The sequence below is a fragment of the Portunus trituberculatus genome, chromosome 28, assembly GCF_017591435.1.
Source record: "Portunus trituberculatus isolate SZX2019 chromosome 28, ASM1759143v1, whole genome shotgun sequence".
Taxonomy (NCBI): domain Eukaryota; kingdom Metazoa; phylum Arthropoda; class Malacostraca; order Decapoda; family Portunidae; genus Portunus; species Portunus trituberculatus.
This window is the reverse complement of record NC_059282.1, coordinates 4,639,770-4,664,769: the sequence shown is the minus strand read 5'-3', so window position 1 is coordinate 4,664,769 and position 25,000 is coordinate 4,639,770. Positions and strand designations below refer to the sequence as shown.

At 42.4% G+C, this 25,000-nt stretch overlaps 2 protein-coding genes across 2 annotated transcripts in view; both read right to left on the bottom strand.

Annotated features, from left to right (window-relative positions):
• Positions 1-6,038: 6,038 nt before the first annotated feature.
• LOC123510072 (apoptosis inhibitor 5-like) lies at positions 6,039-17,600 on the bottom strand. The gene is made up of 10 exons (XM_045264859.1): positions 17,455-17,600; positions 15,878-16,039; positions 15,258-15,423; positions 14,808-14,971; positions 13,826-14,026; positions 13,183-13,389; positions 12,312-12,484; positions 11,623-11,803; positions 10,850-11,027; positions 6,039-9,830 (listed from the first exon to the last, which is right to left on the bottom strand). The coding sequence occupies exons 1-10, from the start codon at positions 17,521-17,523 to the stop codon at positions 9,706-9,708; spliced, it is 1,626 nt and encodes a 541-aa protein (XP_045120794.1). The 5' UTR covers positions 17,524-17,600; the 3' UTR covers positions 6,039-9,705.
• A 586-nt stretch (positions 17,601-18,186) lies between these two features.
• LOC123510216 (mucin-5AC-like) overlaps positions 18,187-25,000 on the bottom strand; it is a 33,194-nt gene continuing 26,380 nt past the window's right edge. The window contains exons 3-7 of the mRNA XM_045265151.1: positions 22,999-23,171; positions 22,400-22,556; positions 22,104-22,217; positions 21,658-21,804; positions 18,187-21,075 (exon numbers count right to left, since the gene is read on the bottom strand). Of these exons, the coding sequence (XP_045121086.1) occupies positions 19,591-21,075; positions 21,658-21,804; positions 22,104-22,217; positions 22,400-22,556; positions 22,999-23,171 (2,076 nt within the window). The 3' untranslated portion in view covers positions 18,187-19,590. The remainder of the gene's footprint in view (positions 21,076-21,657; positions 21,805-22,103; positions 22,218-22,399; positions 22,557-22,998; positions 23,172-25,000) is intronic.

Sequence of the window (25,000 nt, the reverse complement as noted above, 5' to 3'; positions counted from 1 at the left end):
GTTCCGGCACCTTCCTCACACAACTGAGAGGCCCCGCGTTCTATTTCTAAGCGGAATGAGATAATTTGGGCTTTTCTGTAATATTCGTACATTTAATCCTATGTGTAGTAGTAGTAGTAATAGCAGTAGTAGTAGTAGTAGTAGTAGTAGTAGTAGTAGTAATAGCAGTGGTAGTAGTAATAGCAGTAGTAGTAGTAGTAGTAGTAGTAGTAGTAGTAGTAGTAGTAGTAGTAGTTGTAGTAGTAGTAGTAGCAACAGCAGTAGCAACAACAGTAGCAGCAGCAGCAGCAGCAGCAGCAGTAGTAGTAGTAGTAGTAGAAGTAGCAGTAATAGTAGTAGTAGTAGTAGAAGTAGAAATGCAATGGTAAAATGCCGGCCAACTGCAGTTACTGCCCCGCCAGACCGCCACCCGTCCCGGCCACCGATCCGCCGAATGGTGCCGACATATTATTCATTCTTAGCGGTAGGAAGCAGCAGAGTCCCGGCACAGAGGCTAGACGGTACAAGCGTCAAGCGGTACCGGAAATGATGCCGGCACATTCAGTCGTACCAGTACAGAAGCGTCTCGCCAAGCTACCGCGGCTCAGCCTGCGGAATGAGGCAGCGTGCCAGTGGCACGCGCTGCTTACAATAAGAAGGGTCTACGGTGTCAGAGATTAATGGCCAGTTTTCACTATTTTAATCCCCACATAAGTTTGTGAAGCTGAATAAAATAATTGAGAAATAGCCAGAATAAATATGAAAACACGTCATGTTACTGCAGGGGTTAACACGGCGGGGCGAGGCGAGGCGATAGAGGCACCTTGCTTTGCTCCGGGCTATGTGTTTCGTACATATAATAGCTTCACCTTGCTCAATAAGCGCTAAGTATAGGACACGTTTCGCTATACGCTATTACTTGCAGTTTGTGTTGACAGACTACGATAATAAAGAGGGACGCCAGAGATGAAACGTATACAGAACGGTGAAATAACGACACACACACACACACACACACACACACACACACACACACACACACACACACACACAGTCTGAGTCCTATCCGAAGATCTGTCTATGTGCTCTGAGCTTGTTCCGTAATGGGGAAGGCTGGCTGGGTGACTACCGGGCGACCATAGTGAACACACACACACACACACACACACACAGTACCATGAAAGAAGGACACACACACACACACACACACAGCCACCTCCCCCTCCAACACCCTCCAGCTGGGAGCTGGGTGTCAGTGGTTCCAGCTGGTGGGCTCCCCCATAACGAAAGATAAAGGCAACACACACACACACACACACACACACACACACACACACACACACACACACACACACACACACAGTCTCAGTCCTATCCGAAGATCGCTCTATGAGCTCTGAGCTTGTTCCGTAATGGGGAAGGCTGGCTGGGTGACTACCGGGCAACCATAGTGAATTACACACACACACACACACACACACACACGCTAAGTACCATGAAAGAAAAAGACACACACACACACACACACACACACAGTCTCAGTCCTATCCGAAGATCGCTCTATGAGCTCTGAGCTTGTTCCGTAATGGGGAAGGCTGGCTGGGTGACTACCGGGCGACCATAGTGAATTACACACACACACACACACACACACAGTACCATGAAAGAAAATTACACACACACACACACACACACACACACACACACACACACACACACACACACACACACACACACACACACACAGCCACCTTTCCCTCCAACACCCTCCAGCTGGGAGCTGGGTGTCAGTGGTTCCAGCTGGTGGGCTCCTCATAACGAAACATAAGGCAACACACACACACACACACACACACACACACACACACACACACACACAAACCCACCCCCACACCCTCGGGCCTGGAGCCAGGTATCGGCCTGGGTCAAGCCGGGGTGGGGTCGGCCTCCTTGATGACGTCACATATATTCGTTACGCAAATCATTTTGAAAATGAGGATTCCCAAAAGGCAGCTGGACACGAATGTTATAAAATTCTGACTCGTTATCAATCGAAACTAACTTCTAAAATACAAAAACATTGCCGAGAAAAGGAATAATAAAATAGCTCAAAAATATACTAAATAAAGTATTAGAACTTCGACTTGCCTAAACACAATTTCAAAGCCCACCAATTTCATTCAACTGAATCGATAACGTTTTTCAAAAATTATGACTATCATTTCGATATATCAAAACCTGGCAACTCGCCCTATTAGAAAAATAATATTTAAAAATGACGTTGTTTACAATATTAACAGGACTACATATCATTCTTAAAGTCCACATCTTTAACTTCTCAGGAGCCTTGCACACTTTTCTCATGATAAACCATCTTTTGAAAACACAAACACTTCGCTACAACGTCAAATAAAAAATCACAGATAGCGGAGGTAAAAATTTAGCGTATTTTGGCCCTCCCATTCAAGTCATAAACACCCTCTACATCACCGTACTTCACTCAACTCAAGCATGGTAGACACGTAAAACACTGCGAACTATCATTAGAAACCCTTAAAAGGCACTTGTGACTCGAAATAAATGAACTGAGACAAATATAAATAATAGTGGAAGTCGAGCATCTGGGACCGGCATTTTGGGCGGGAGCTGGTGATGACGTCACAGCCTGGGGCTCGTGACGTCATGGGTAGGCCCGCTTCTTCTCGCTGAGCCTCCATAGCACACAAATCAGGTAATTGCGGATATATCTCAACAACTGACATAAAAGATTAGGCCTATGGGTCCACTTTGTGACCTGTCTGGCCTGTAATGAGTGAGAGATGAGGCAGATGATGGCTGAGAGAGAGGCGGCGGGTCAGGGGATCGGTTTGTTTACGTTTTCAAGATTTGAATTATTTGGTTTTATAAGTATGTGCAGGTGTTAGTTCACTGATATGTTGTCCTGGAGGTTACCAACGTTAGGTTATGACATGGCACCACCGTGAAATGATGAGTTACACCAATATATTACTTACGTTAGCCAAAGACTGCTCGGCGGCGGCTGTCCGTGTCACTAGCAGGCACCCACACTCCACTGTCCACTTTGTGTCCTCAACCATGTTTAAATAGTTAACCTCTGATTACTGAGAGGCTACACACACAATATTCTCTTCGCTACTATAGATATCACTATTATCGGTATCTTCATCTCCACCACTCACTGTCCCTCACGGCCAGCGCCTTGTCCTGCCAAGTGCAGAGCGGCTCACGGACTGGTGGGCAAGTTCCGGCACCTTCCTCACACAACTGAGAGGCCCCGCGTTCGATTCCTAAGCGGGATGAGATAATTTGGGCTTGTCTGTAATATTCGTACACTTAATCCTAGTAGTAGTAGTAGTAGTAGTAGTAGTAGTAGTAGTAGTAGTAGTAGTAGTAGTAGTAGTAGTAGTAGTAGTAGTAGTAGTAGTAGTAGTAGTAGTAGTAGTAGTAGTAGTAGTAGTAGTAGTAGTAGTAGCAGTAGTAGTAGTAGTAGTAGTAGTAGCAGTAGCAGCAGCAGCAGCAGCAGCAGCAGCAGCAGCAGCAGTAATAGTAGTAGCAGTAATAGTAGTAGTAGTAGAAGTAGAAATGCAATGGTAAAATGCCGGCCAACTGCAGTGTTACTGCACCGCCAGACCGCCACCCATCCCGGCCACCGATCCGCCGAGTGGTGCCGACACATTATTCATTCTTAGCGGTAGGAAGCAGCAGAGTCCCGGCACAGACGCTAGACGGTACAAGCGTCAAGCGGTACCGGAAATGATGCCGGCACATTCAGTCGTACCAGTACAGACGCGTCTCGCCGAGCTACCTAGACCGCGCCGACGCGCCAGGGCAACCAGTAGGTACCAGTGTGTAGCGGTACTGTGAGTGAGAATGACTCACTCTTACCCATCACCGCTCGCCTTGAACCACCACCACGCTGTATAAAATTTGCTCAGTACCGTTTCAGCTATTTAACGGTACGAAAACTTTTACCGGTACAGTACCGTTAAGGCTGGTACCAGTAATACCGGTACTGGTACTTGCCCACCACTAGCAGTTAGCCAGTTTCGCAGTTTCTGTTGGCAGCGTTAGGATCATATCAGCCAGCCATCTCCCTGACACATACACACAGGTTGTACTACATCACAGCAGGCTGCGGCAAGGCGGGGGCAGCTGCCTTCACACCTTGTGATGTGATGTGATCTCTCTCTCTCTCTCTCTCTCTCTCTCTCTCTCTCTCTCTCATCAATGGGGAGATTGGAAGGAAAGTGAAGGAGCGAAAAGGAGGCAACTCTATTGGTCGAAGTGGAATAAAACAGGGTCAAGTAATGTGACATGACCTTTAGGAAAGAGAGATGGAGGGAAGGGGGGAGTGAAGAGAGAGAGAGAGAGAGAGGGAAGGAGAGAAAGGAATGAGAGGGAAGTGGATGGAGGAGGGGTAAGGAGTTATAGGAAGAAGAGAGGAGGAGGAGTAAGGAGGTAGAGGCAGGGAGGGTGGAGACCCGTGACGCTGAGCCCCGCTATGATAAGCTTCTGGCATTCTATATCCATTATACTATTATTTTTCTCTATTTTAGTTATATCAAGAAAGAAATTATCTGCTAATGTCAACTATAAGTGCATGCACATAATTCACATTCTCATATTATAATAACATTGAAAGTCAAGTGAAACATGGTCTCATGATATACGGCCTACCTTGTACAGAAGTTAAAAACCTCAGTCTAACTACACCAAGAGATTAGTTTTCTTACACGATTCTCTCCCTTACGTTAAGTTAGGTTAGTGAAAAGTAATAATTTCGTACTCGGTTTACTCGGTTTCACAGTGTAATCAATACCGAAATACTCGGTTTGCAGAAAGTACTCGGTTCGCCCATCACTAGTATGGTATTCGGTATTCACCCATTCGCGCTCTACCGATTCCACGCGGAACCGGTTCCTTGAGTTCACGGTTCCTGCTCACTACTAATCCACATGTGGGATAGTATTTTGAAATGCTTCGCTCTCTTAACCCTGATATCATTAAAGACCACAGAGGTGATTAACTGTTTTTCCAGTCAATAACTGCTAGAGTAGTAGGGATTGCGCATAGCTACTCCCAGAACTCGTCGGCTTCGCGGCGTCACTTACCAAGACTAGAATCCTCCCTAGCCCTTGTAAATCAACAGCTCACTACATAGGCACTTCAGGGCATGCAGCAACCTTACACCAACATACAGGTGCTGCCATGGCCGTGTAGCGGTCAATTTAGTCAAAATTCGGGTGAAATAAAGCGACAGAACACTGACTTAAATACACGACCTCTCCCAGGACGATGGCTGCAGACACTGAGACCAAAGGAGACAGACAGACCGACGAACCGCTGCGTGAACCTTTTCATGAACCACTTCTGCGCAGGACCTTAACTTCTCTCTAAAAACTATATAGTTTGAAACACGATTTTTTTTCTATGGAAGCTTTGGAGGTACGCTGACAGATTAATTAGATTTTCATATTATTAACAAAATGAATTAGTCAACAGAATCTGGCTGTTCATGTGACCTTGAAAAATAGTTGTGGCGAGACAGCGAAGCGTTTCAGGATACGGGCTTTATATCAACAAGAACCCACATAAAATATTCCTTGATCGTTAATGCATTGTTATTAGTCTCGGATTATAGTATGGTAAATATGAATATACGTTGTGTGGAATACGAAAATAATCTAAGCTTCCTTATGTGTGAACACTTAATTTGTGATAAAAGAACTGAATAAATCCAAACCTTTAAATCATTCTATTTACCCTCTAGCAACAGCATCCCTTCTCCATAAGTTTCATACTAACAGTTTTTATTTCCCAAGTCAAATATTCTTTCACTGCCACAATTGATCTGCTGTTCAAATCCAATACCATTTATTTCTACAAGTACCAAGGAGCACAAAAACAATTCTTTACACAGTACTACTTTAGCTTTTATTTCACAGGTGCAATACCAACAGAGCATCTCCCACTAATGACTGAAAACACACTCCTCTCCACCTATTCTAAGCTCAAGGGGATGTGAAGAAAAGGTCCAGTTCAACACTATTTTAGGTTTTATGTCACAAATGTTGTACAAACAAGACATTTCCCTCTACATAGGGTGTTACTTCTCCCAGCTTCTCCCAGATAGCTACGCACTGAATCCAACCTTGAGTCTTTGTGTCTGACGCTGGAAACATTGCAAAATCAAACCCAGCAGAAAAAGAAAAAAAATAACAATAATCTATCCTGACACAAAGCTAACCATGTACAGAAAAACAACAACTGTGAATTAGAAAAAAAATAAGAAAAAATATTAAGTTTCCATCCCTATCCCTATATCAGCAGGGAAAAAAAAAAAAAAAAAGTATGTATATTGCTCAGACAAGAAATGGTATAAGTATTACTCTGAGCATACAGCAGACAACCCATGGCAGCAGCTGGAAAAGATGATAGGATTACACCACAACAGCTGGAGTCAACAGGTAGGTTACTGAACAGGCCACCACTCCGCCACACCATACACTCCACCACAGCGAGCCACTCATCAACGAACCCCTTGGAAATGAAAATATTAATTGTCTTTAAAGTAATACATATTCTTTGGCCCTTTCACTGCAAAATGTAACACTTCACAATAAAAAGGTGTGAATTTTTATATACATCTATGAGAAAGGGATCAAATGATTAGATTTTGCCTTTTCTAGCCAGTATGATATTCAAAATGGCTAGTGATTCAGGAAATATATGTCAAATAGCAGTGGAGGGTTTAAGAGTGAGTCAGTGATATGCAAGATAATGTTTTGAAGTAGCTGAAAACAAGAACAGGACAAGAAGAAATGTCTTTCAGTGATTTGTGATTAAGGAGAGATGTGTCAATTAGCAGTGAAAGGGCTAAAGGAGTGAACCAGTGATGTAGTGGATATTCATGGCTGCATCACCACTTACTCCAACACCCAAGCTGCTGGAAAGTAGTTAATGAGGAACAGAAGTGGCCAAAAACTGAGGTCTTAGGCACTGACAACAGGACAAGGAAAGAGTAATACATGAAGAATAAGAGACATAGGGTGATATTAGAATTAACCTAACCTTGAGAAATACAATATTGTATGAGGAATGACAGTGCAACACAAAAACATTAATGAAACTAGCAAAACCTCGAGAGACAGTAATGTAAGGGAATGAAAGTGAGAAGGATACAAAAGCAAACAGTTCGAGAGGCAGTACTGTGTAAGGAAAAACAGGGGGATACTGAAGAACTAACAGAATCTCAAGGGACTGATAAGATGGATTCAGTTCTTACTGACAACAGAGGACAAGTGTGAATGTATGTTACTGTCATGAGTCTGTGAACTAAGAAGAGGCAAGGAAGTATGGAAGACTGTAACAATAAAGATTACCATGAACACATCCCAGAACATATTTTGAATTGTACTGTCAACAAAAACCAATAAGCAAAAACCTTTGACCTTACACAGAATAGTCTAAAACTGCAAGAACAAATACCCCCTAAAGAAACAAAAATAGAGTAAAAATATTTAGAATCCCTCAAAACATTCAGTCCACAATACATTAAAATCTCAACAGCTATAAAAACAATTAAATTCCCCCCAAACATGTAAAATATCCCTACATTTCAGTCTACAATCCTGATAAAAAAAAAAAAAAAAAAAAAAAAAAGTTTAGAGCCTAGAAAAATCCAGTGAAGAGCCTACAGAAATCTAAGAGAAATGCATACCTGGGCTTCAAGTTGAAATGAAGGGAACAAGGGCACATATCAAGATGCTGCATGCTCTACTGCACAGCTGGCAGGTAGGAGAAGCTGAAAACCAAAGGCATTAGTAGTACCATGGGAGACAGTTTGTACACACAGATCCACTTACCAACAGCCTCACACACTGCAAGCTGCATATGTTGGAGAGATTAAGACATTGGTTAATCCTTGAATCTTCACACAGGTTTAGGTACATGAGAAAGGTAATAGTCATTAATCCTAGAAGAATAATGGGAGGGTGCATTTCCAAGCAGCTTAGCCATGCCACGCTGAAATTAAAGAAGAATTGACCACTCAATGATGTAGATCAGCCCTGCATCCCTCACACTGCCTGGAAAGAGAGATGTTCATAAAAGTTAGCTACTGGTTTTTATCTCATGTGTACTGGGTGTGATTTTGCACTAAAGCTCGAGGTACACATGTCTAACTTGGTTCTGCCCATGTGGGGGTGGAGGAGGTGGTGGTGGAGGTAGCCTTGCAGCCTTGTGGAGGTCTTCTTGCACCGGGGAGTAGTAGTAGTAGTGGTGGTGGTGGTGGTGGTAGGAGGAGGAAGAGAAGCATGATGGGATGGTTGGGAATCCTTTTATCACTCTTGCAGGATGCCTTGCTGGTTGTCTTGTTTTAATAGTTCTTGAATGTTGTGTCCTTTAGCACTATTTTCAAGGAGGACTTTTTCATAACCTTAGCTTCCTACTTGTGGCAAAAGCTTGAGGGTCACACAATTAAACAACAAATACTTGCAAAGAATCAAAACACTGGCAGTCTCATAACCACAAACTGCAGATACAAAATATTAAAAGAAGCTGGACTTGTTGCTTACTCACTAAGAAAGAATCAGCTACATTTTTCTCGGTGCAGTCTAGTAAACTTGGATCAACTTTGAGATGTTGCTAAGCTATCATGAGTCTTCTCTACGTGACAGTCCTCTGGGAACGTTGCTACTCGGGGCCACCACTCTATTCTTTAGTAAACTATTTAAGATTAAGATATACAACAATGTGTCTGTGTATTTACAAGATGCCAGTTAGTGTTAGTCTCTGTTAATGGTCCCTTTGATGTACATAATCACTAATGGCTATTTTGCTATGTATAATTCTTCTAATCGGTCATAATTTTTGATATTTTTGTACATGTTTCGAGGAGGCAGTCACTTGTTCCAGTAGATAAGGGAAGTCTTGTCTCCCTCACAACACTTATTCAAAGGTGTAACTCCTCTGTAAACCACACTATTCAGAAGAAAATAAAAAAGATCCCATGTTACCAATAACATCTAATACATTTTGTTTTCTAAAGTAAATTTGTATTGCATTAAAGTATCCCAATAGTCTCTTATGTAGAGTGAGCCAGGTTAGTCTTAGTTTAGAGTGAAATAGTAAAGGGAAATAAAGAATAACTCTGCTTTTGTTGTGATTGAGGAAGGTTACGATAGATTCTCTTTTCCTCTGGAGAAAAATGGTACAAAAAACTTATTCACATAGCTGTCAGATGGAGAGCATTAGAAATTAGTGTTTCTTTGCAACATTACATTAAAAGCTGAATTCCTGTGTAACCTGATTGAAAAACACATGGATAGCAGTCTTAATTGCGAAAAAATCAATAATTTAACTATGCTAGTAAATATATGATGGAGTGTACCTAATGTTACACTTACACTGTAAAAAACAGCAAGGAGTAGAAAATGTAGAAAAAAACTATGGGCTTTCCTGTGATCCAAGGAGAGAAGAGGAGGGATGAAGTGTTACAGTGACGTCTTCAGAGGAGTACCAGGCTAACCAACACACCACAATGCCACACTGCCACATCACCCCCAGCACGTCCCACTCTCCCTCTCCTCTTACAATAATTACGTCCAACACACTCCACACTCAAGTTTACCAACACTGCTCCCTGTGACGAGTGCCTTGGGTCAGGTCAGGTTACAAGAGGGTCACACAGTAGGTACAGGTCACTCAGTAGCCTCGGAAGCCTCCCCGCCGTCCTCTGAAGCCGCCTCTGTATGATGAGCCTCGGCCAGGAATGTAGCCAAAGCCACGGCCTCGCCCACGACCCCTCCCGCGGAAGTTTCCTCCTCCAGCTGTGTGTGAAGAAAGTGTGTTAGGAGGTGACTTTGGGTGGTTCTTGCAGTGTGTGGGCTGTTTTTTTTCTTAATTTCTTTTATATAAGAGGAAAAAACTAGCCAAAGGCAATGAAAATAATAAACAAAAATGCCACTGAGATGCCAGTCCCCAAATTTGTGAGAATAATTGGCTATTGGTGTCATAGGGGATAAAAACTGAAGGAATCTAAATTCATACGGAACAGGAGGAGTGGAAATGTTTTAGTGTGTGTGTGTGTGTGTGTGTGTGTGTGTGTGTGTGTGTGTGTGTGTGTGTGTGTGTGTGTGTGTGTGTGTGCGTGTGTGTAATTCACTGTTTGATCTGCTGCAGTCTCTGACGAGACAGCCAGACATTACCCTACGGTCGTAACGAGCTCAGAGCTCATTATTTCCGATCTTGGGATAGATCTGAGACCAGGCACACACCACACACCGGGACAAGGTCACAACTCCTCGATTTACATCCCATACCTACTCTCTGCTAGGTGAACAGGGGCAACATGTGAAAGGACACACCCAAATATCTCCACCCGGCCGGGGAATCGAACCCCGGTCATCTGGCTTGTGAAGCCAGCGCTCTAACCACTGAGTTACCAGGCCGTGTGTGTGTGTGTGTGTGTGTGTGTGTGTGTGTGTGTGTGTGTGTGTGTGTGTGTGTGTGTGTGTGTGCACAATCAAGAGTAGTCAGTTTTCGGTGTGACATAGAAAAGCTTGTGTTGCCATATGCTACATATACAGAAATCTAATCACAAAAACTGATCTAATCTAACCTAACCAACAAAAATACAACTATACTCTCAAAAATTAAAGAAAGAACAAAATAAAAACACAACACAAACAACAAATAGAATGAAACAAAACAATAAAAAAATCATAAACAAAACAAACCTGAACACTAACTACTTAAAACCATAAACCCCAAACAACACTTACAAAAAATAACAAAACACAACAATAACTACTCAAAACCCAAAACCCGAACCCTAGGCCAGACTCACAGTACTGTCCTGCACGCTGGCTGTACTTGTCCCTGGGCGGTGCATAGATCTGCCGCTCCACCTTCTGGCTCTTGTTGGGGCTAGACTCGAAAGTGATGGGCGGGTGACGCTTCTCTGTACCATTTGCTACACCTTTGCCTCCTGATGTGGTCGGCTTCCATGACAGCGAGATGTTTGCCTGAAGGTGGAAGACTTGCTGGTTAGTATGTTGTCTAAACCTGGTTCATTTTACTGGTTTGTCTTTGTAACTATGGTTCTTTTTTTTTTTTGTCAACAAGTCTGTCTCTCTAAACCTGAACCCTTTTAAACCCTTCAATAATGGGCCACATTTTTCAACTTGAGATCTGTGTATGATTCAACCATTTTATTGACATTAGGAAGGGTCTATAGAGGTAAGAAAATTAATAGCCATAGTCTTCATTATTCTTTCTGTAACTGTATAAAATCACCAAATAGTAAGAAGAATGAATATGGAAATGCATCATGGTACTGAAGGGGCCAATGATCAGTGTGTTTAAATGTGGTTGTTCCCTCAGGAGGAAGATGTATTACACTAGATAAATTTAAAGACCTCATGACCAACAAACTTACAAGTCTATGTCTAGGCAGTTCATAAAAGCAAGTAACACTGCACCAAAGACTGAGAGTGTAGAAACAATAGGGTGATAGGGTCATGCCCTCCAAACACTCTAGAGGTGCACAACACAATACAAAAGACTGACAGTGCTGACAGTAATCAAAGTACAGACTAGACAAAGAGAAGCCCTGGGTACCTTGTATGAGGGCGGCTGGTGGAAGAGGTCTTTGATGAGCACGTTGATGTTGGCAGTGGTCCTGAGGGCAATGAGTTTGATCTTGTTCTCTTCAGTCTTCAGTTCCTCCCCAGTCTTGTTGGCGAGAGCTTCCCTCAGCCGCTTCTGGTACGCTTGTGAAACTCTGGCAAAGTACTGCAGCCTGATGGAGGAGGCAGAGGAAAAGTTTAATATTTCTGCAACAAAAACTAAAAATGCTGCTACACATGTTTATTTCCATGTAGTATTTGTGATGGTACTTACCTAACATAATAAATACATGAGATCAGTGTTTGGAAAATGAGTTCTTGCTCCTTAAAATAGAAGTAAATAAAGCATTCATAAAGTGATACCAAATAAAAACATAGATATTTTGACATGAATAAAAATCCATTAGGTAAGAAAAAGAAAACCATTCCAATAATCACAAAAAAAAAAAAAAAAAAAAAAAAAAACTAGCAGTTCAAATCAGACTTTAGCCCCTGGGCTGGTCAGAGTCCAACTTATCACGAAATACGAGTTATCACGGTCCGAGTTATCGAGGTTCACCAGTACATTCACAACATTAAAAACTACATAAATCAACAACCACTTGAAATCTAAACCCAAAGACAAACCAACAAACCAACACTCCCTCATCACAACACAACAAACTGAACCCTCCTCCTCACCTGATCCTGAAGTCCTTGAGTCTGTCTGGGTCATCATTCAGGAACTCTGGCTGTTGTCTGGCCAGCTGGTGGAAGGTGAACAGCAGGCACTCCACCCGAGAGAACTCCAGACTCACTCCTCCCTCAAGAGCCTCTGTAGCTGCATCTCCTTCAGGAGGAAGGGGCATCACTTCCTGTAGATGAACATGTATTTTTTATCTTTACTTACATGAGGGAAAACCTATCTAGGGTAACAAAACAGATTAAACGAAAAGACCCACATATGCCAGTTCCCAAGCCTTTCTCAGAGTTAGTGTGAAGGATGTACAGGAATATATTTTTCGTTTTCATATAAGACGGAAAATCTAGTCAGAAAAAAAAAAAAAAAAAAATAGATGTCAGTCCTGAGCAGGTCTGAGATAGTGAAGGAAGTACACAGGCTAATCCTACTAAATACTATTCCCAAGGTATTCTCATCCTGTTATGTTATCTCTCCCTAATTCAGGCCCAAATTATATTCTACCGATATACCAGGCCAGTAACCTCACTCATGGTGGGAAGGGACAGTAGACCATCACACACCAACCCACATTACTTCACGAATGAGGCAACACATGGTGGGAAGGGACAGTTAGTGGACCATCACACACCAACCCACATTACTTCACACAATCCTTCCCCAGCATCAAGAATCACACAAATTAGACTACCTGAAGAACCTCCAATACTGAAACTACACCATACATACACACAAACTTCCACAACCCACCAGTAACTTCACATAACACTTCCCCAGCATCAAGAACCACTCACAAATTACACTGCCTTGATGAACCTCCAATACTGAAATCACACCACCTGCAAACCTAACAGAACCTTTTCCACAACTCACCAGAAGCTTGAAGAAGACCACCAGCACCTTGCCGGCCACATCCTCCAGGTTCCCAGCGTGAGGAATCAGTTCAGCAACAATCTTGAGGACATCCAGGATTGGCGTTCCCTGTGAGCCGCCCTCCGTCAGTGTGGTTTCTATCTGGTCTAGCACTGGCAGCACCTCCTTCCACATATATTCCACGTATACTGTTGACCGTACTTGAGACTGTGGGGACGAGTGAAACGATGAGTTAATTCATGGATAAAGTGGAGAAACAAAGAGAAAGAAAAAGGGGGAAAACTTATTATGAAAGAATTATAATGGAGATAAGAACGATCATTGGTCTAGAAAAATATCAAGGATGCTGAAAAGTAGTGAACAAGTTAAAAATATATACATACATAAATCTTAAGGGATAGAGAATAACATGATAGAAAATAGTGAACCTTAAAAAATAACGTTAAAAACATATAGCAAAATGCCTGAACAATTCATGAAATGCACATTATTTACCTACAAGACATGCATAAATCTTCCCTAACTATATAGAACCCTGAGACAACAAACAATAGAAAAACAAATAAACAAAAAATAACAAAGAAAAATAATAATAATAAACACATAAAAAAGTAAATAAAAAATAAAAACAATAAAAACATACCGAAAAATAAGGAAGGGCTTGCTTGGTGCAGGAAATGAGGCGCTGCACACTCTCCAGGTCAGCGGGGTCAAGAGCTCGTGTCAGATCCACCTGCTCAGTCACCAGGTCCACAAGCTGCTGGTATCCCTTCACTGACTGGCACGTCTTCAAGTCCCGCAGGATTCCCATCATTAGGGAGAACTCATCTTCTGAGGATGCCGCCTGGAGGGAAGACTGGGGTTAGTGTGCTGCTGTGAAGGAATGAGACGACCAAGGTTTATGTTCTGCTCTGGGAGGGAAAGTAGGAATGAGACGACCAAGGGTTATGTTCTGCTCTGAGAGGGAAAGTTGGAATGGGACAACCAAGGGTTATGCTCTGCTCTGAGAGGGAAAGTAAGAATGGGATGACCAAGGGTTATGTTCTGCTCTGAGAGGGAAAGTAAAGTGTGAGATTAAGTTTGATTTACACTGTCTTGATGAAAACTGATTGTTATATCCTGATTTGAGAGGGAAGATGAGGCTTCCATGTGTTGCTTTGAGAGGAAATGATGAGGGAATGGGAAGACCAAGGGTTATGTTCTGTTCTGAGAGGGAAACTGAAAATTGATGGTTATGTCCTGATCTGAGAGGAAAGATGAGGGTACAATGTGTTGCTATAAGAGAAAATGGTGAGAAATCCATGTGTTGTGTTGTGTTGCCTTGAGAAGGAAAGTGAAGTAAGAGATTAGATGTGTTGTTTTGAGAAGAGTGAAAAATTGCTGGTTTGTCCTTCTTTGAGAGAGAATGTGAAGACTGAGGATTCCATTTGATGCTTTGAGAGGGAATGATGAGAGTTCCAAGTGTTGTGTTGCTTTGAGGGGGAAAGTGAAGAGTGTGATTAGGTGCGATGTTATGAGAGGGAAAGTAAAAAATTGCTGGTTATGTCCTGCTTTGAGAATGTCAAGACTGGGAGTTTAGAAGTGAAATTAGAGAACAAACTAATCCATTCTCTTCTGATTATTACCTGTAACACCTTCTTTGCCTCGCCGAGAATCAGTGTCTCCACCTGTGGCGTGAAGACTGCCGTGCCGAGAGAACGCAGCTTGGCATGAACAAAACGGATGCAGCGTTCCCTCACCAACTCATCCTCGCTGTGCTGGATCTGGTAGAACAGTCCCGTCAAGGTGCCTGGGTAGGAGAGAGATGGGCGAGAGATTGGGGGAATGTTTGGTGATGAAGTATTACCTGGTGGTCACAACTATTATCTAAGTTATAAGTCTATTAATTGGTTTGTTGTGTAGTTTCTTTTTGCTACTTTTTAGGTTATATTGTATTTGCTTTATATTTTATATTTTCCATATTAAAATCCAGACACATCTTATGGCACACCATTCATGAAACTCAGCAAAGTATGGTAATTTCAGCCAAGAGTGTAAGACAGCCACTGCAGAAAACCATGTAAAAGCCTCCACACCTTTAGAATCAGTCTTGAGGAGAGTGACCAGGGAGTTGTGCACTGTTGACAGCTCCACCTGGTCCTCCACTTGCTGAAGCTGTGCCAGGATGTCTGCCACCTTGGGCACCAGCTCTGTCCTTCCCTTGCACAGTGTGGGAAGGTCCTTGATAGCTTGCTTGCGAATCTGTGGGTGTGGGTCAGTGTTAAGATGTGCAAGAGGGTGTAATATTGGTAAGTTTAACTTATAATACAAATATGAATCATTTCAAAATTTCTAACACCTGCAATATTATTTAATTTACTTTCAAAGAAGACAGTTAAATTGTATCTTTTTCCTTTTTTTCTCCCTTCAGTCTTCCTGCCTTGAATATCAAACAACAATATTCTTTCATCTGAGAAAAAAATAAATGAACATTTACTTTTGTTTATTTCCTTATATTTTTTTTCCTTGAGCTGGCCTAGTACTTCCCAGACAGCTTCCTTTACTTGTTTAACTGGCCAGTACTAGAGTAGCCAGGCAAGTGAGTAATCCAGCTAAATCTTCCTTCCTTGTAGGTAGACAGAGAGTTTATTGACCACAGTGTACAGGAATATCGTCTTACTATCCACCACCACCACCACCATCACCAGCCACTCACCGCCACATCCTCATCCTCGCACAGGTCAAAGAGACAGTTGAGTGCCTGATCCTGAAGGTTGGGGAAGTGCCGGAAGAACCTTGCGATGAACTGGGATGTGAGGCGCCTCTCCCCCGGCCCTCCCTTCACCCCACTCAGGATCTCCAGGAACTCTGCCTCATGCTGGGGACACAAGACACCGTGAGGGGATGTGTAGTAGGATGGAGTTACAAAAAATATGGGTGACTTTTCTTTGGGGGGTATATTTAAGAGTGATTTCCTATGTGGTTAGTGTAAAAGACGGTTAATTTTCTTAAGGGTTGGAATGATACAGGAAGACGTTAGATTTAATTACTATGGCTTTAAATGATATGCTGGAAACTATCTGGATGAAATGCCTAACTGAATAAACTGAAAAGGAGAACTATCTAATGGCCAACACTAGTAGGGGCTGAAAAGTGTACCAGCTTGGATACTGTCCCATACGTGTCCACCACCACACCCACACCAATCCACCCAGCCTTCACCCGGCCATGAGAGCTGAGAGATCTTTGGCCTGCATTCAGAAATGCTTTCCTTCCACACCACAACTATTTTCAAAGACCACAGAGATGATTTGCTGATTCTCAAGTGTTTCTTCTGTTAGTAATGTAGAAATGGTGTTAATTTGTCATTAAAACCGTAAAGACACCCTTAAAAACTTAAACTATAGACCTTAGAAATAGTGGAGGTGATATGGTCCTTAATTTGCTCAGCCTCCGGATACTACAACCAACTATAGGCCTTCCATACAAAATAAATGTTTTATACCTAAAACAAAAACAAGCTGAAATAGTCTCCAGTCTAACCTAAAACTGAGATATTAAAGCCATAACTAAAAATGGCTAAAATGCCTTACAGTCTAATGTAACAGTAAAATTAGAGTACAACACAATACACCCTATCTTGCTTCTTCTCTACCTCTATCACAGACAAGCTTGGAGACATTGCAGGAAAGTAGTCACAGTACCTGCATACCAACATACTAACACACACACACACACAGTACCAATTGGGTCAGAGCAAGGTAGAGAGGTAAGACAAGCATGGAAATAGAGACATGTTTAAAAATTTTGCTAGTGAGTAGTGTTCATTGCGCCACATGGAGTAACAATTAGAAATGCTCCAAATGTGATAAAAACAAGCTCATCATTACACAGTTCTAGAATGACATACAAGCTAAACACGAAAATACATAAATAAAAATGTGTTTCTACCAATATATAAAAAAAAAGGTTGAATCAACTTAAACGGTAAGAAAAAGAAGAAAAAATATGCAAAAAAAAAAGTCCATTACCTCAGAACTCACCCGGGTCACCCCCACACACGCAAGCTAATCCGCCCACACACTCACTCACACACACACACACACACACACACACACAGCACAAGCAAAACACACAATTCCACACACAAATCTCACCATTCACAGCAACACCTCTCATATCACCCAAAATACAGAAATATCACAAATAAATCAATGCTATCTTCTCCCCGCCAGACGCCACTTATCACATGCTCCATATCTCTCTATTTAAGCCTTGAATTCCCACACTCACCTCTCCTGCTTTGTCTTTGGCGTCGTCTATTGCATTGTACAAAGTGTAAAGTCTCTCCACACTCGTCATCTTGGGTAATTTGTGAGAAAAATAAAGGTATCCGTTCGCCGCCCGCCTGGTCTCTCCTCTCTCCCTTGCTGGCTGCCCCGCTCCGCCATCTTGTTGTCCTATCCTATTTCCAGTACTGTTCTTTCTATCTTTGTTATTTATTTGCCTTTTCAGTATACTTATATGTTTTTTGTACTAGAATATTTTTTAGTTTGTTTTATTTTCTGTAGTTTTGGTGTTTTTTCCCAGTTTATTTTATTATGATGTCATCGTTTTTCGGCTTGCTTTATTTCTGCTGATTCATTTTACTGTTTGGTAGATCTGTTTGTACTTAATTGTTGTATTCTGAAATGTTATGGTTTGCTTTTCCATTTATAGTTTGGATGGTTTGCTTAGAATTTAACGTTGTTCTTGTTACAAACGTTTCAATATCGCATTTTTACTTCTCTAGATAAGTGCCTCGGTGAAGCCATATTTTCTCCATTCATTCTATTATGATTTGATAATATCCTTTATCGAATCCTTGTAGTATATTTCGTATTTGATTTACCTAGCTAATACTGTACGTGACAACCACCACTATTTCCGCTACACTGATCATTACCACCATCATAACAAAACACACACACACACACACACACACACACACACACACACAAGGCAGAAGACAAAAGAATAAAAAGAGTAAACAAATTTATTTTTTATTTGAGTTCTAGTACAAGATTCTCTAAAGTCAATCCACACATCACCGAGCGAGCGAATGTCTGTTTGTCAGTACGTAACACTAAACATATATTTGGTTACAAGATAAAGCTGCGAGAAGGAAAGGATGTGATTTGATTGCTACACGGAACACTCCACCACACTACCACACTTCACACCACCATACTTCGCCACACCACCACAGCAGTTAACTCCATCATATTACCGCACCACTGTCCACCGCACCACCACAATGTCTTCCAGTCCACCACGCTACCACACTCGGCACCACAACTGTGTCCACTCCACATCCCTATCGCACTGCACCACTGTTCACCGCATTACCACGCCACTAAACCATTGTCCTCCGCACCACTCAGCACCACCACAACCGTATCACAACTCCACAGCAACACTCTTCACTTCACACAACACTCTCCAATAACACCACTTCAGAAACAAGACGAAGGAGAAATATTATAAACAACCTTTATTTACAGTATCTGTCTGACCTTTTTACTGTACAATAGAAGGCCAGAGTGTTTCCTTAAGGTCACCGGATCACTATATATACAAAGGGTCACCATATACAAGGGGAAGCTTCACCATACAACCTTTCAGCTGACGAGAATCTCTAGCTATTCACCATTTCACCATCACAAGGTTACAATCTACGTACCCTTTGCACTGTATAGGAGAGTGAGAGAAGTCTAGATATCATAACACTATTCTCATTCACTGTATTTCATTTTTCAAAGGTATAATTTTGAGTATTGTAATATTTGTGAGTCACTGCATACTTAAGTCGTTTTTCGAAAGAGAACTGATGACTGGAATTGAAGTAGTTTCATCAGTAACTTTATGGATACGCAGTGTTTGTTTCCACTTGCCTGTAGAGACACCGCAGGGGTAACTATACTCTACCAAGTCAATGTATTATTTTATCTTGTTTATTTATTTTTTCTTTTTATGCTGTTCCGTCGTTTTTTTTTTTTTCCAGTCTCAATCATCTTTCATTCATACTGAGATTCATCATAATTGTCTACAGTTTATTGAATCAGCATTTCTTTTGGTTTATCGATGTTTGGCTATATTTCTATTACATTCCATTACTTTTCATTCGTTTTCTCATTCTCTCTTTCATTTTTATCATCTTGCAAAGTTCATATTTTTTCTCTCCACACTGCACAGATTCAACATTTCTTTGGGTTTTAGCAGAATATATATACATTTCAAATATTTCCAATTCCAAAAAAAGTTGCATTCTTTCTCTCTTCAAGGTGACACAGTAAGAACACGTACGTACACGCCGACACGAAGCATGTACACTGACACATGTACACGTACAGCACAGGCCACGCACCGCCATGCACGTCACACTCACCGTCAGATGTAGAAACAGTGTTGACAGTTATGCTTACACGTGGAGGAGGAGGACGGGGAGGAGGAAGAGGAGGAGGAGGCACAGAATGAGGTGATGGCAGTGGCTGGGAGGGAAGAGGAAGAGGAGGTAGTACAAGACGAGATGACAGTAGTTTGGAGGGAGGATGAAGTGGAGGAGGCAGTGGATGTAGTGGAGGAAGAAATAATTGTATTTGATAGATATGAAGGACACGAAGAGAAGGAAGATGAAGGAGGGGAGGAACTAAGATAACCTTCAGAGGATTTCACTGCATTCTCTCTTCTCTCACTTTCTTCTTGTGGTATAGAGGGGGCACTGTTCCCTTCCTCAGTGGGGGGCGGGGGTGGGGGGTAGTTGGGAGGGGAGGAAGGAGAAGAATTGAGGTAGAGAGTAACTAGAGTTGAGGAGCTAGGAATGAGAGTGTTAGTGGACTGAGAAGCTTTGGTGAGTGGAGTTTGAGGTGGAGGTGGTGGTGGTGGCGGTGGTGGAGGTGGGTGTGGGGGTGGATGTGTCACAACTTTCCTGGACAGAACAGTTTGCGTGCTGTTGTTGGACACTGTTTTCACCTCAGTGTTGGTAGCGGAGTCCCTGGTACCTGTTTGGGCGTGAACGTGGGCGTGAGATTGTGCATTAGCGTGGGCGGTGGACATAGGAGGAGGTAGATGAGTGGATATCTGGGTGCGTTTAGTGGGTGGACCATGGGCGGTGTTGGAATGGGTGTGAGTGGCTGCTGGAGGTCTGTGTGTGCTGGAATGGGCGTGGGTAGTTGGTGGAGGTCCGTGGGCTGCGACAGAATGGGCGTGAGTGGATGGAAGTGGACCATGGGCGTTAGGAAGGACATGGGTGGTTGTTGGAGGTCCATGGGCGGCGATGGGATGACCGTGAGTAACCGTGGGTGGGCCATGGGTGCTAGAAAGGCCATTGGTAGGTGCTGGATGTCCATGGGCGGCGCTGATATGGGCGTGAGTAGTTGCTGGAAGTGCGTGGGCGTTAGGAAGAGCATGAGTAGCAGGTGGAATGACATGGGCGGTGACGGGCGGAGGTGGGCGGGCAGGGGGACCACTCTGGACACGAGAGGCGGCGGCGACGGAGGCGGTGACGGAGGCGGTGACAGGAGCTTGCTTTGTCGTATTAATAGCCGTCATTCTGGGCGTCACATCAGTGCAGTCTATCACAGCGCCCTCTAGTACAGTGTGACGGGTGGGAGGGACGGTTTGGGGCGTGGGTGTGGGCGTGGCCTGGTGGGCGGGCTTAGGATGTGGCATGGGTTGAGATGGGTGTTGGGTCTTTAGGTGGTGATGGGCGGGATGTGAGGATGGGTTAGGTTGAGTATGGTGGGGGTGTTGGGCGTGGTGGGTGTGGTGGGTGGGTTGGGTGGGTTGTGAGGGCTGGGTGTGAGTCGCGGAGCCGCCCACAGTCTCTCCTGTACCATCTCCCACCCATTTCATCTCTGTTGTCCGCAATGCTAACTGCGAGACAGGAAAAGCAAAAAGAAAATAGTTAGTGTGTTCTCTTTATTGTTATCATTCGTCTAGTTTTAAAGGATTATGTAATTCTCCTAACAATCAGACAGTTAGGTAATTAATCAGTGAATTGATTGTTAGATATTAAGACGGTCATTTAGTTTGCTATTTCGTTAGTTAGTTAGTCACTCAGTTAGTAAATAAATAACTGATGAAATAACTAGAACAAACTCACACAATCTACAAAAATCCCCGAGATCAAAATGAAATGAGATAAAATTTAAGTTACCTTGGCGAGGAAGAGAGCTTGAAGTACATTTAGTAAGTAAATAGGTAAATGACTGACTGAATAAGTTAAGAGAAATCACACAATCCACACATAACATTAAGATCGAGATTAAACAACGATCAAATAACAGAAATTTGAGTGAATTAAGTTACAGTGCGGAGGGAGAGAGTTTGAACCGTATTTAGTAAGTTAGTAGGTAAATGAATGACTGAATAAGCTAAGAGAAATTATACAAACCACACATAACAAGAACAAGATTAAACAACCATCAAATAACACCACGATCTAAGTTAAGTTACCTTGCGGAGGGAGAGAGCTTGGGCCATGTTACGCCTTAGAACAAAGACGAACTCCGCTTGTCTGTCCCTCGGCCACCTCGACTTCACCTCCAGCAGCCTCTCCTCCGCCTGGATCATACGGTCACTAAATTCAGGACTCCGCCGAACCTGAAATAGACACACACTATGCTGAAGTTCCGTGGCTTGTAGTGGTTTTGTTCAATATGATTATCTTGTTTGTTTTCTGTTTCAAAGGCATGAGTCAATCTTTTTAGCTTTTTTTTTTCTTCATTATATAGTTGCTTCTGTTATTCTACATTAATTCTACAGTTGAAATACACGAACGACTTAAGTTGTTCATTCTATTTTAGTTTTATTGGTTGTAATTATCCTTCTTGTTTATTCTGTATTTGATCTATTTATACTACTCCATCTATCTCTCATTACCGTCACTACAGTCACCTCACCTCATGAATGGCGTAGTAAGTCTTGTTATCCCTCCTGCTGTAACAGTTTAACAGCAGCTGCACCACATCTTCGGCCGTGGTTCTGTCTGACACCAGCAGCGACTTGTACTGGGACTGCGGGAGGAGGAAAGAAAATACTTGCTTAGAACTGCATGGATAACTAAATAGAGAAAGAAGAAGGAGGAGAAGGACAAAGAAAACGAGGAGACATATAGAAAGACGGAGAAGAAAGAGAAAGACAGGAAATGAAGAAACAGCATCGATAAAAGCACATTACTCTTACTGTTAATACTTACTCCAGGCATGAGAACAGTATCGTGAATCTTGACCACTCCCCCACGGCGCATCTGCAGAGCGAAGCGTGAGTCCCCAGGTGGTCTGCACAGAGCTAACTGGGCTGGCCTCGCACCGTCCTCCAGCACCAACAGGGACCTTACTGGCGCACCCGAACACCTGAGCGAGGAGCAAGTCATTGGAGAACAAGGGAAGTCTCTCAGAACAAGAAGTAAGTTCATGTACAGTATTCGGTGCTGCTTTGGTATGCGATCTACACAGCCAACGTGATCTATACATAATCAAATTTTACTTCGGTATGTGATCTACATGGTTCATTCATTCATAATAGCTTAAATAAACTATTCTACATATACAGGTATTAATAATAATAATAATAATAATAATAATAATAATAATAATAATAATAATAATAATAATAATAATAATAATTTTTGTTTTGCTATAGATCACAATATAAAGTGTAGATCGCATGCCTAAAGAATTTCATGACACATAACCGCATACGAAAGTAATATTCAGTATTCTTTAAGTTTTTACTACTGCTACTACTACTACTACTACTACTACTTCTATTACTACTACTACCACCTCCCCTCACCTGCGCACAGTAACCTCCATAGTGAGATAGAAGAGGTTCGGGTCTCGATGTCTCATGCGGTACTTGGAGAGGAGGAGTGCGACAACCTCCCTACATGACGCCCTTGTGTTCACTGAGATGGTCTTGTACTCGATGTCCGAACGAAGGCACTTGGCGAACACACGAATGGTGGTCTGTAGGAGGGAAGAAGTATAAGAATAAAAGTACGGTTTATATTTTATATTAAATTCTGGCTGACTAACTTGATTGGCAGACTAACCTAGCACTCTGATTTTCTTTAGTATGTTTTAGAAAAGGCAGGAAAATATTAGGAAAGACAGATTTGCAAAAGAAAATTCCTTAGTGTTTGATGGAAGGAATAAAAGGAAGAAATACAAAGAAAACCGTTTAGATTAATGGTAAATTGAACAAAATATATAAAAATAAATGAAATTGATATGAGAGAGAGAGAGAGAGAGAGAGAGAGAGAGAGAGAGAGAGAGAGAGAGAGAGAGAGATTTTCATTACATATAGGAACAAAACAGTGTATTCCAGACGAGACAGGTAGACAGATTGACAGATGGAAAGTTGGACAGGTGGAAAGGTTGACAGGTGGACAGGTAGACAGATGGACAGGTAGGCAGGTGAGACAAGGGGCACACAAAGGTAATCAAGGTGAACTCAAGAAAATTTAGGTATTTCCTGACAGAGGACAGGTGTGTTATAATGCTTACCTGTACTTACCGGCCCGTCACGAATATTCCCACACCTCTCCCCCCCTCTCTCTCTCTCTCTCTCTCTCTGTTAATCTATGTAATATTTCTTTAATTTTGTTTCTTTCATTCGTGTTTTCATATCTGATTAAACATTTAAATTTCGTGTTTATCAATCTACCTTTTATCTATCTATCTATTTATCTACCTATCTATCTATCTATGAGTAATGTATGTATACGTAACATATCAATCAAGCTACACACACACACACACACACACACACACACACACACACACACACACACACACTTGACCTCTTCGGGAATTCGGGAGCCAGCGGGTGTTGGAGGTCAGGTCACAGGGTAGTGGGTCACGTAGGGCACACGTTCACAGCGCAACGGGAACCAGTAATGAACCCAGGAACACAGAGACACAAAGGAACACAAGGGAAGAGCAAGCAGTATGAAATTTGTTGGATAGGTTAAGGTAAGGTAAGATAAGGTAAGATAAATATGCGTGGTAGTAGTAGTAGTAGTAGTAGTAGTAGTAGTAGTAGTAGTAGTAGTAGTAGTAGTAGTAGTAGTAGTAGTAGTAGTAGTAGCAGTTGTTGTTGTTGTTGTTGTTGTTGTAGTAGTAGTAGTAGCAGTAGCAGTAGCAGTAGCAGTAGCAGTAGCAGTAGTAGTAGTAGTAGTAGTAGTAGTAGTAAATATGCAAAATCAACATATAAGAAGTAATAAGAAAAGAAGACACGAGAATGAGAAAAAAGAAAAGAAGGAAGAGGAAGAGGAGGAGAAGAGGAGGAAGAGGAAGAGGATGAATTATAGGAGGAGGAGGAACTGCTAAATGACAAATAGATAGAAGACGTCACATGAAAGAACCAGGATGCAAGGAAGAAGAAGGAGGAGGAGGAGGAGGAGGAGGAGGAGGAGGAGGAGGAGGAGGAGGAGGAGGAGGAGGAGGCAGTACTAAGAAAGAAGTCTTCCCAATCATTATCTAAAGTTACTTGAGTCAACAGGAAATCTCTCTCTCTCTCTCTCTCTCTCTCTCTCTCTCTCTCTCTCTGCTTTTTATCTCAGTTTCTCTTTACGTTTTCTCGTTTTCTTTTTTACTTTTGTTTTATGCGTATTTATTTTGTTTTTTCCTCCTCCTCCTCCTCCTCCTCCTCCTCCTCCTCCTCCTCCTCCTCCTCCTCCTTTCTGACTCACAACAAAATATGTGTAACGACCTTCACTCCCCCATAACGCACATGAAGGACGCACACACACACACACACACACACACACACACACACACACACACACACACAC

What these genes read in the sequence shown, in the direction of transcription:
- LOC123510072 (XM_045264859.1), bottom strand. Translation starts at nt 17,523, where the DNA reads ATGACGAGTGTGGAGAGACTTTACACTTTGTACAATGCAATAGACGAC. An exon ending in GCGAGGATGAGGATGTGGCG is followed by an intron (nt 15,424 to 15,877) that starts GTGAGTGGCTGG and finishes CCACACCCACAG; the next exon opens with ATTCGCAAGCAAGCTATCAA. An exon ending in TGGTCTTCTTCAAGCTTCTG is followed by an intron (nt 12,485 to 13,182) that starts GTGAGTTGTGGA and finishes GTTCATCTACAG; the next exon opens with GAAGTGATGCCCCTTCCTCC.